The 12,637-nt window shown below is 36.6% G+C and overlaps 1 protein-coding gene across 1 annotated transcript in view; it reads left to right on the forward strand.

The window, feature by feature from the left end:
- The window catches only part of tacr3a (tachykinin receptor 3a), a 30,517-nt gene extending 22,560 nt beyond the window's left edge, over positions 1-7,957 (forward strand). Inside the window, exons 4-5 of the mRNA XM_042388768.1 lie at positions 5,110-5,306; positions 6,988-7,957. Coding sequence (XP_042244702.1) covers positions 5,110-5,306; positions 6,988-7,321 — 531 coding nt within the window. The 3' untranslated portion in view covers positions 7,322-7,957. The remainder of the gene's footprint in view (positions 1-5,109; positions 5,307-6,987) is intronic.
- The last annotated feature ends 4,680 nt before the right edge of the window (positions 7,958-12,637 follow it).

Genomic DNA, 12,637 nt, shown 5'->3' on the forward strand with positions numbered 1-12,637 from the left:
TTGTGAACAATGACTTCAAATGAAAAATAGTATAAAGAATGTCAACAACAATAGAAGATATCATAGAACATGTTACTGTAGAAATAAATGTGGAGAAATCTAAGAATATAATTATAAGCTGTGTATGTAGAACACCAGGATCCTGTCTTGACACATTCAATGATAAGATGGTTGATATGTATGATGAGATGAATGACAAAAAGATGGTCTCATATGGGGGCATTTTAACGTAGATTTGTTGAACCCAAATGAACACAAAAAGAGAGCCTTTATTGATACAATGTGCAGTATAAGTCTTTTTCCTACTATCTTAAAACCAACTAGAATAATAAGTGACAGTGCTACATTAATAGATAACATTTTTATCAATGAAACTGGGAGTAGAGTAGTGGACTGCTTCTTAATGACATAAGTGACGACCTTCCAGTTTTTGCAACCTTACAGAACTTTTTTTGAGATTAAAACTCATAGAAATTCCTATACTTCTAAATTGATTTGACACAGAACACCAGAAGCTATAGGGGCTCTTAAGGAGGACTTAGGGAAGCAAAGCTGGAATGAGGTTTATTCAAATAATGATCCAAACAAAGCTTATGATGAATTTCTGTCTACTTTTACCACCTTATATGACAATTACAAACACAAAGGAATGGTTTGATATTAACAAGTTGTCATTAAATTTAAATAAAACTAAATTTGGATATTGAAACATATAAATCATGTCAAGACAAAAATGTCGAAGGCCATTGCAAAATTGCACAAATAAAAGACATTCTCAATCTAAATTCATTAAATATTTTGTACATTTCTTTTATATTTCCATACATTACCTACTTAGTGGAGGTTTGGGGAAACACATACAATACACATACAATAAATACAATAATCCAATTCTTATGCTACAGAAGAGAGCTATAAGAATTGTAAACAGAGCTGATTATCATGAACTAACCAACATGTTATTTATAAATACTACATTTGTGTGCACTGGTCAGGTTTTCTACAATTCTCATACTTAAACAGTTTAACCAGACAACAGCTGACATTTTAAATAGCAAACTGAAGAAGTCTGTAGATTAACTCATGTTCAAACAAATGCTTGCTTGTATTTTTTACAGAAAGAAATGTACCAATAATGGTTTCTAAATCTCCACACATGCTCAGTTCAGTTCAAAACAGTTCAACATACCATCAACAATATTACATAATCTAAGAAAGAGACATGCTTAAAATATGCGCTTTGACATTCTTGCTATCCCCGATGATGAATAACTGGGGGCAGAACTTCTCTACATCTCAGCGTTTTCTTGGATGTGTTCAAAGCCCTGAAGAGCGTCTAGTAATGTTTATATTAACCACCACCTAAGCTCGCCTAAACCCCCAGTACCTCACAGGATATACTCTCAATATTATTTATGGCACTAAACAGACTGTCTTTATCACACACAAACTCTTGGCCCCCACTGACTGGATTTTGAAGAAACTATAGGGAATGATGCATGTATTAGTTATGCTTTTGGCATTTTCAAAAATACTCTAATACTCTAGTTGCCTCATGCACAATGTCTTCATTACCACTGAATGTTTCTTGAAGAAAAGGTACTTGTTACATTTTAGACTTTTTAAAATGTCAGTGATTGGCTGATAGAGCAGGCATAACATTTGTTGTTTCTGATTGTCCTCTTATTGATCAAGACACCAACGTCTGGAGTGAGGAATGACATGTTCATGTTCATGTGTTCTTTTTTTCACAGCTGTTTGCCTGTAATTTCACATCTTCTTGTACAGTATGTATAGCTCCAAATCTACAAGCCACAACAATGTGTTGCCAGAAGAGGCTGTGTTAAAGCAGGCACATACTTCAAATGTTTCAGAGGCCAGCCTCATATAAAATATCCAGTGTGTATACATATGGTAAGTTATATGAATTGCGTTGAGTTCTCTGGCGGTCCATATATGGACCATTTAAACAAGACTGAGGAGCACTGAGCAAGTTTGTTTTTCCTCCTCGAGTTTATTTGATATATGTGTTTATCTGACATTATTAAGAAACTAGATCTGTTTCATAATGATGGGATAGTTTAGCCATTAAAAAAGAGCAATAAAACACATTTTACAAGACTTCCAACACTGAGTTTTGTTTGTTGCACATACAGCAGATTATCACCAGTAATTCTTAGATAACACGTATGTTAGGATAAGTTTGGCAATACTCTGGACTAAAATGCTATATTCTCTTATTGTGAACAAAGCCTAACTTCTTACTTTGTGCTATTGACCTTCATTGTTGCCATAAAATGCTTTAAAACACATCAGTAAGCCACACCATGATGGGTGACATGCTCCATAATCATAAACATGTGCATTATAGTTTACTGTTTTATTAAATTACTTAGCCTTTTTATTTAAGTTTTTAAAGACTTGTGTGTTAAGTCAGGGTAGGGAAGTCAGATAGTAGAATACCACATTGTTATTTTGTTCTTTTTATGGGGATATATTTTACTATAAGAAGCATATGTTATGTGCAATGAATCCACAACCATTTCCAATTGTATTTGCGCTTTTAAAGTTGAGTTAAGTTGAAAACTTTATGACCAAGCTGGTTATTGCTAAATTAAAATTACATGAATTACAGGATGTGTCCTAAATATTATGCACTTTAGCAAGTCTTCTGCAATTAGTTGTGGGGAAGATTTCCCCTCGTAATACCTGAGCTATGCACATGAAATTTTCATTTCAGTCTTTCATTTAGTCTGCTCACATTATTTTCAAGGCCGATCCATGTCTTCTTTAGAGAATCAGAGCCTTCATTCTTCATTTAACGTCCACATTGTCATCAAACAAAAATACTGACTGACTTCGTCTGCCCTCTTTAGCAGCCGTTTAGTCAGTTTACATGGTGTGTTTTATGCCATAAACGTCTTTGAAACATTCACTCAGAAAAGGGATGCCAGGATTTCTGTTTAGATTTCAGGAGGGACTCAATGATGTCTGTTTTGTCTCTGGGAGCATGCCTCTCCAGCCTACCTCTGAAGAGCCACACAGTAGTGTGTTTCCAGTTACCACCCAGAGACAGTCCACAGCACCTCATTCAGTTGAAAGAGAAAAAGCAAGAAAGCAAGAAAGAAAGTAGATAAAAAAAATAGATAGATAGATAGATAGATAGATAGATAGATAGATAGATAGATAGATAGATAGATAGATAGATAGATAGATAGATCTTTTCTGTGAGCCCTGTTCTTTGGTCAGAAAATCCAGGTTTTCCCTGAATTTTACCTAAACAGATACAGTTAACTAGATCATCCCTCTTTATTTCTCCTCGGTGGTATGATACTTGAATGTTTCCTGGCAGATGTGTCCAGGGTCATGACTGGGAACAAAATTTGGCCCTGGCAGTTTTCGTCTGGACTGGCTCCATTTTTCCCCAACATATGCACTTATGAGTTGCGTAAAGCAGTATCAGGCTATTTATAACATATAGGCCAAGCAATTGGTCAATCAAGTTGACACCCTAACAACAGGTGTACTTACAGGGTTTCATAAAATAATGTAATAAATATATAAATAGCCAAGAAATAGCCTACAGGAAAAGTCAGCACCCCAAGAGGCACATTTAAGATTTTTTTCATTTTACTCAGCTCTCAAAGCACTTATGGTACAATCCATAACTTCACAAATAAAACAAAAATGACATAATCAAATGTCATGAATGTAGTCTATGACAAAATGCAAAGCTGTCATCATGAAACAAAATAGCCAAAACTTCTCCATGATGTGAAACCTATGATGATTTGGATATGTGAGAGCTATTTATAGTCAATCATCCAACATTGTTTTCAATTTTTTTGTCATGGCTGCATCCTATTGGAACGGACCTAGAGTGACTAATCAGCTGACATCATTTAAAAAAACAGCATAGCACAGCAGCCTTAAGCAACAAATAGAATAGCATGTCCTTCTATAGGTGGTGAGAAGACATCTCATCAGTGCGCTGTTCTCTGCCGTCTTATCGATTATTCCATCAGTGTCCAAAGCCAAAAGTATGTCTTTTTCTGTAGCCATAAGCATGAATGCTTCAAGATGTAGTGCTCTATAATCTATTCTTGATGAATTTTAAAATTGAAAAACTGTGCTCGCATGTCATGTGTGTAAAGGAGAGGGTCGGGTTCGGAGCTCCGCTGTTAACACTGTCACTACATGAGCTTACGTTAGCAGTAACACCTGTTGGAGGTTGTCATGCACCTTTCACTCTTCCTTTGCAGCGGCCTCCTCTTCTTGCAGCAGTGGACTTTCAATGTTATCACTGCAGCTCGGCATTGCTAACGTTAACAGGATTTTGCATGGCAGTGGCATCGATATTTTCTGTCAACTTAAAACATTTTGCAGCATCAGCCACAAGATTTTTTTTTCTTTTCTCTTACCTTTTCCGATCCACCTTTTCACTTTTTGGGACCTTTATCCATTTGTACAGGCCAGCATTGTTTTCAATTCAAACTCCACTCTTTCTGTCTTGATTTGATTATTTCCCTCTTGACCTCTGCCATTACATGGATTGACACATCCACTTGAATGGGTGGGGGGAGGACAACGGTAGCATTTCCTGTACCTGCCTTACAGCATAGGTAGCCTATTGACAATTAGGACCTTGTTACCCCCAAAAAGATGGATGTTCCAACATGAAGTGGGCCTCTGCCTGCAGGTTGAATTTTTTTTCCCACAATTTTTTTCTTCACATTGCTGGTGGGCTGGCCCATCTGGAATTTTCTAGAATTGCCAGATTGCCAGTCCAAGTCTGGACGTGTCCATGTGAAAAAGTTTTCCAATGCATTTAGACCAGATGTGGACTAAGATCAGATCAGCGAAACTGGAACATACTGTCCTGCTTGCAGTCTTACAGCAATGTATCCATCTGTCGTCTGCAGTGTCAGGTGCTACCAAAATGCTGTAATTCAGAAATGGACTGAAATTAGATGTACCACATTTCCCTATCAAATATTAATCACAGAGACTGAAAGTGGGTTTTTCTTGCCTATATAATTTCCTCTGGCTTACACAATCCTACAGTGACAGCCTGTGAATGTTTTCCATCACTCACTCTGTCTCTTGCAGGTTGTGAAGATGATGATCATCGTAGTGGTGACCTTTGCCCTCTGCTGGCTGCCCTATCACGTCTACTTCATTGTGACGGGCCTCAATAAGCTTCTGAGCAAGTGGAAATACATCCAGCAAGTTTACCTGTCAGTGCTGTGGCTGGCCATGAGCTCCACCATGTACAACCCCATCATCTACTGCTGTCTCAACAGCAGGTGGGTAAAAGATGTGGTTGATAATCTAAGTAAAATTAAACGTCACAACTGAAAGTTGCTCCTTTAACATTATTACTAAATGAGACGAAAAAATGTCGGAAGTGTACTTGATCTTACTGTTATCGTGCATCAGTGAATGAAATTATATACCATTACATTGTTTTATTGTTTTGATAGAGGATGAACATTAGGCATGGCTTCATTAATTACGGACTCTGGAAGAATAACTGTAGCTTACATCATTATATCCTAATGGTAGAGAAAAAAAAATCACTTATCATATCTAGCCATCAGTTTATCAGGATGTGTTGCATGTTTTGTCACATTCTTGTGTTTAATTCACTCCAAGTTTCCCTCTAATTTCTTATAGTAAATTAATACTTTATATGTGTAGTTCAGGGTGTTTTGGTCTAATAAAAATGTAGTCTCTCAAATGATTAGATGCTTATCTTCACAACTTGTAGATATGACAGTTAATGGGTTTTTTTTAATCAATTCATTGAGAAAGCGGACATCCTTAGTAGTGAATCTTTGACATCACCCAGTCCACTCAGATAAATGGATTTCATTCTCAAAAACGATAACGCCTCTCTCAAGTACCTTAAGCTGTTTGATGTACCAATGAATATGATCTCCATCCATTCAGAAAATGATCCACAGGCAGTATGACAAGTGCTGTCTGTTTACTGTTGAGTACTCTCACTGTAAATACTGCACTTCCACACCAGTTGACCTCTTTTTCATCACTGCACAAACATTTAGACATTCATCACTTGCTGCCTTTTTAAAAGCTTCAGGGATACCTGAATATGAGCTCTGCCAGTAGCTGAAGAACCAACCATTGGTACAACACTGTACACAATATGTGCTGCTTCTTGGAAACAAGCAGGAATCACTCAGTAATCATTTATCACAACATACATAATTATTTAAAGGGGCCATTTTATGCTTTTTGTGATTTTCTGCTATTTTTATACTGTTATAATGTTAGATGTCAATGTTAAACATGTTCAGCAGTCTGAAACTTGAGGTGTACATATGTATAAATGCTCCCTGAAAGTTAAAAGCAAGGGCTTCAGCCTGCTCAAACAAAGCACTATTTGCAGTGGTACCTCTAGTTTCTCCTCGTGATGATGTCAGATTGTTCATGTGCACACCCACAAACGGTTGCTAAGGTTGTTGCTTAGGTTGTTCCATGGGCTGTTTGCATTGTCCACTCACATATTTTGGATCAGATTCAAGCTCGAACATTTACAGATGTATTTAAGAAGTTTCCATTTTGAGTAAAGAACGTGAAAAAGAAGTGAAATCCTACGTTTGTTTACGTAGCCACCAGAAGTCGGCCAAGGGGAAGCTTCTGGGAACTAACCAATAAGAACAGAGTGCCCCCTTAAAGGGACACTAGCTAAAACAGCCTGTTTCAGTGGGGCTACATAAAGGGCCAGTATAAGATAAAAAAAGGAGTTTTTTGAACTGTGAATCATGCAAAGATATTCCAGTAGAACCCCAGAATATAGACCTGGAAATGTCCATGATACATCACATTTAAGGACTACTAATAAAATACCCACAGATGTACTTATATTTATCTTGCACATTTTATTCTCTATTCACTTCCCAAACAACCACCTACCCTGTGTTTACCATCTCTTCTCTTCTCTCCCTTGTGATGTGGCATCAGGTTCCGGGCTGGCTTCAAGCGTGCATTTCGTTGGTGCCCATTTATCAAGGTGTCCAGCTATGATGAGTTGGAACTCCGCTCCACGCGGCTGCACCCAACACGCCAGAGCAGTATGTACACACTGTCACGAATGGATACCACCATGGTTGTGGTTTACGACCCAGCCGAGGGCGATGGGAGTGCCAGCAGTGGCTCTGGAAGTAAGCCCTCCCTGTCTGCCAGACAGAAAAGCTACGTCACGTCTCGCCACACAGAGATCACTGGATGCAACGGTGGCAGTCTGAAAATGCAAAATGGAGGCAGCCCAAATGCTCAACCTGAGGAGTTCTCTTGAAGGGCTTTTTCACAGACGTGCATACAGAAGAACACAAACATACATATGCATGTAAGGAATTTTAAACACATGCATAATACACTGTACATACAAACAGTGCATGGGTGTTTGCTAAATTTAAACGTAGAAGCATTGTATCAAGGCTGAACATGCAGAAAATGACTGCACGAATATGGAGATTATTCTATATATCACCTTAGTGGGTAATACTGATTATATAAAATATTCGGGAGCAGCCTTAACCACATATGAGGTGAACAACGCTCATCATGTATTATAGGTCTATATTCCAGGCACTCTCCCTCGGAGCGATACAGTCAAGTTTTCCCCTAATCCAATCAAGGTTCCTCTGCATTAGTAAATGAAGTAACTGTTCTTTCCTCTTCAGCCAAACATTCAGCTCTGATTGAGATTAGCATTTAAACACAATCAGTGCACTGCTGTTTTGGTAAGGTCTCGCTCCCACAGTTCAAATGATTGATAATGAAATTAATCAGTTCTGCTTGGAGATACTCTATTAGAATATATTCTAAAAAGGTATTACCATCTCACAATAGAGATATTCTGAAAATATGTCATGGCGATTGTAAGTATGTAAGTATGTCATAGTTTTCATTTCAATCTATAACTGTGAACTTTATGTGGTACAGAGGACTCTGCTGTCTGTTTCCCCCTGCAGCCATGAGTGAGCAGCTGTAGAGTGTCGCTTAGAGTTTTCCAATGGAATAGCTGTTGATTGAACTCTGTTTGTCTCTACATAAAGCTCCAAGTTTGTTGCTAAAAAGTATTGAATTTGAGCTTGGCTTTCAGTTATGTAACTGTTGCCAGGAACATGTGTTCTGGTAAATGGTAATGAGCTATTGGCTAAATGAGTATACATATGTAGCAGGTCAAACAGGCTGCTGGAGAATCGTCAAATTCAATGTGAACTAACCAACTAGAGGCTAGTGAGTCAATGTCTTTCATTTTCAAACCTTTCACGAAGCTAGAGAAAAAATTAAGGACTCAGCAAACTGAAGTACAGACAATCCTTGTTGTACTGTTCTTTATGTTATATGAAATGCCTTTGTAAGCTGTATAATCAGAAGGCAGAACTGATTGGGCCCATTGCCACTGTTGGTGTCTCCATTACTTCCAGCATGCTGTTATTGTGTGTTGCAACCTAATTTAACGCTCTGCTAGTGTGCACAATAAGTGTTGAGACCACATCAAGCAACTCTAGCCTCTAGCCATGTTAAGTTTACAATATGATAAGTGGAACCATACTGTGTCAGGTGCACTTATATAAACCATATAAGAACAGTGCGTCCCCTGTGACTCAGGAAACACACTAAGACCACTAATGAGGGCGAGGAAAACCTTTACCATGAGTGTTGTTATGTCTCACTGCTGGGAATTAAGTGTAACTATAGTTATGTTAATATTTAAGTGGGGTGGGGGGGTCACCAAACAGACCTTTTAAGATACTACAAAATATCTTTTAAAATAATGTATTGAGTGTCTTGTTAGATGCAGTGAAAGCTCAATGGGTTCCACAGCATTATTACTTGTTTATGAACAAATGTCAAATGGTTCAAAAGCAAAATGAAAGCTTAAATCTTCTATATTGATTAGAAATTACAATCATTCAAATACATTGTGGTAGTGCTTAATTATCTTTTACCAACAGTTCTGAATGTTAGAAGACTTCATGAAAGTATTTACTCAAGAATGTGAAGAAAAACATGTTGTGTGTTTAATGTACTGTATTTTTAAGATGTTGTCAAATCATTTTATCGCCACATGTAGTTTGTTTAATATCTGTACACGGTAATTAAGCTATTTTTCGTGCTCTCTGTATTAATGTACATGTTTTGTATGAATGTACAGTACAATGTGTGCCTCTCTCTGTCAAGTGGTGACTATATTCTTTGTTGTATTTGTAAAGGAGTTAATTTCAACCTGAGCCTCATTTCTTTGTTCTTACCATCTTGCAGAATCGATTCTGACATTTTCATTACTTCACTTCATATTTTTGTCCCTTTTAGTACTGCTCTTATTTAAAAAGCAGGAATCAGGTTGAAAATAACCGGTTTTATCTTTTAAACAAATGATTATGAAATGATTACTGCTGGTAATAACAATTATTTGGGGAGATAAGGAATTGTAGAAACTCTTTGTTAAAGTAGATATTAAGTGATTTTACAATTATATATCATATTTCTTACAGTAAGACCTCCAAAATGTTTTAATTGCTCTGCATTGGTTAGTTCTGATGTATTTGCTTAATGTAGCCTCATTGCAAGGGTCTTCTTTACATTCTTAAGAGTGTTTACAAATGACATGATATGCTTCTGATGAAATGTATCTGTGACTTGTTGCAAATGCAGTCAAATTTTCTTGAGGAAAAAAAAAAACCTACAGCCGCAACTGAGCAATAGTGTTTTATTTCGTGTTAGTTGTCAGAAACAATGCAGGCTTTTGTAATAATCCGCAACTTTTCAACCTAAAGAAGCATTGCATTCAAATGTGTAATTATGACTTCCACATATCATTATTACATCTAAGCATTTTAATTTTATAACTATGGGATTGTTTCCTTATAATTACAAATGTTATTGTGAGGTTGTAAGGATCTCTTACATTATACATTTGCTGTCACAATCAGAGAGCTATACAGGTGGATATCCTACAGTACTGGCTGGAATAAATAAAAGAAGCACTGAGTGACTAGTATGAGCAGTTAGAGCCCACACTGTTGTACAGACAAAGAAAATTTAAGGAAAATATTACTTTATGGATTACAAATACAAATGAATTACGAATGACTCAAAACTAGAATTTAAATCTGCTACTGCCTTTCAGAGATTAAAAACAGACCAAAACATGTATGAAATGTATAATCTTTATACACTGTTAAGTCAAAAAAGCCCATGCTTATTTACTTTGTGGTTTGGGAGCTGCTGTCAGACCAGTAATTGCTGGAAAAATGCAGTGCAATGACCTCTTGCCACCAAAGAATCACCACAATTGAGATCAACACAAATGTTGCGGATTATAACATTAAGTTGACCTTTTCAAAGTGTCAATGTGTGTTGTTGTCTTTGTCTTGTTATACAATGTTGGTTAATAAACCATTGATACTGTAACAGTGAGTGTGAACAGATGCCAGATGCTTAAGTGTTGTTGCCTGTGATATCAAAGTGAGTCATTTATATTATTAGGATGTCAGGGGAGCCATATTATGAAGTTTTGCAGGTACACTAAACAAACTTTCTTCTCCTCCCTAGCCTATAAATTTATAGCAGCAGAGGCGCAAGATGAACAGGCCTGTTAGAAGTCATCTTTCAAAAATGTGTCAAGACTATAGATAGAATTTCAACACATCGTTATTGCACAATCACACAAGGGAGTACATTTGATTAAATCGGTGGACGGCGGGCTAAAGGCCATGTGAGCATGACCAAAGGGAAAAAAATTGTAAATAACAGGAAGCAGCTTCACCTTACTTACAAAACAAAAAATCAAGTTTATATTGAGTGAGGATATCAAATTTAACACTGAGGCACAGGATTGCAGCCAGGATTTTAGTCTTTAGTCTTTTGTCTAATCTATACATTTTAACGCATTTTGAGAGCAACAATAATCACTTAGAAAATAATGTCAGTGCTAGCACATGGAAATTGGACTAGAATCCAACACAAGATAAGTCACAAATACAGCCAATTTTGAAATTGCTCTCTTTCAGTTCAGTTTCTTATTGCATTGAAACCACTTTCACTGTTCAACAAATTGAGGAGAGAAGCACAACTGCAGTATCTTTCAGGATATGACCTAAATTACCTGGCAAGTGTTCTAACACTCATTACCCAAGTTCATCCAAACAATAATCCGTAATCTTAAAGTTACACATGGCATGACAGTGGAAAATTAGGTATAAAATGTAGTACAACAAAGAGAAGCGTTAGCTTACTGTAATAAAGGTATGTGACTGTTACAGCCAGGACCCTTGAACCCAACCACAACATAAAAATGCAAGATAAAAAAGTTACATTTAATTTAAAAAATAAAGAAAGAAAAGTATAATGCCAACAGCAGAAGCTTTGTGTGTTTAGCAACAGGTGTTAAGATGCTCCTTTTCGTCACAGCTATTAATGAATGCTTCAGCTGAAAGATGTGAATATAAACAGGCAGCAATCATCAAACCACAACCTTTGAGATTACCTTACTTTACTTTACTTACTTCTTTATTTTTACTTACCTATGAGTATTTTTGTTAGGCAGCAAACTGTTGCAATGGTCTCACACTCATCAATCAAGCTTGTTTCCAGAAAATGCTCACCTGCAGTACCTTAAATTGAGTTAATGATGAAAAACACAGCTGGCAGCCAATGAGATGTTGTTTCTATGAGCAAATCTGTTATGCATAACATTACCCCTGTTTGGTGGCTCATGTTTTTCTTCACTCTTGTTAATTACAGGAGATTGTTTATAGGCATCCTGGGAAATGTAGGGATCTGCTGGTTGAATTTGAAATGAGATTAGGAAGGCAAAGAAACAGAGTGGATACAACAAAAGATCAAAAAAATAAATTAGAACACTTCACACACCGGAATGCATTTAATATCAATGACTGATTGTGATATAACACATAAGTATCTGATGGTGTATTTTTACTTGTTGAGGATACAGTAACTTCCTTATAAAAACTGATCTTCCTTATAAATATATTTAATTATAACATTAAATCTCTTTTGTAAAGTCTTATAAAAAAGAGTGGATATCCAGACCTCACGTCTTCAACTTCTACTTGTTAAACTAATAGCAGACTTCAGGATATAGAGCCAGAGTATTAATTTCACAGGCACATATAACCAAATGTTGTTCAATTATTCATTATCGATGTATTAAAGAATGGCCTTACTCTACAGTGAGCTCCTCTTAATCAGGCAGTAGGTATGCAGCAGCTTGTCTCAGCTACACATGGCTTTAGAGTGCAGTGTGCTGGTCTGTGACGCTGCATTCGTCAGGCATGTTATTTGTATATTACATGTTCTGAAATACTATATATCTGTGTGTAAAGAATACAAATTACATAAACATTAATACTATATTCAAATATAATATATCAACAGTATGAAGTTGAGTCATTTATAATTACATATATCATTTAATTGTTGCCAGTGAAGGAATATGTAGTTTTTTTAATGGTTGAATCAGTGTGTTGAAGCTTGGTAAATCCACACACCATGTCCTGCGAAATAGCCACGGTTATAAAGAAGAAGGAGTACTCTCCAACCAAGCATGGATCTACACCACTAAATAAGGCAATTGTTA

The sequence above is a fragment of the Thunnus maccoyii genome, chromosome 2, assembly GCF_910596095.1.
Source record: "Thunnus maccoyii chromosome 2, fThuMac1.1, whole genome shotgun sequence".
Classification (NCBI taxonomy): Eukaryota; Metazoa; Chordata; class Actinopteri; order Scombriformes; family Scombridae; genus Thunnus; species Thunnus maccoyii.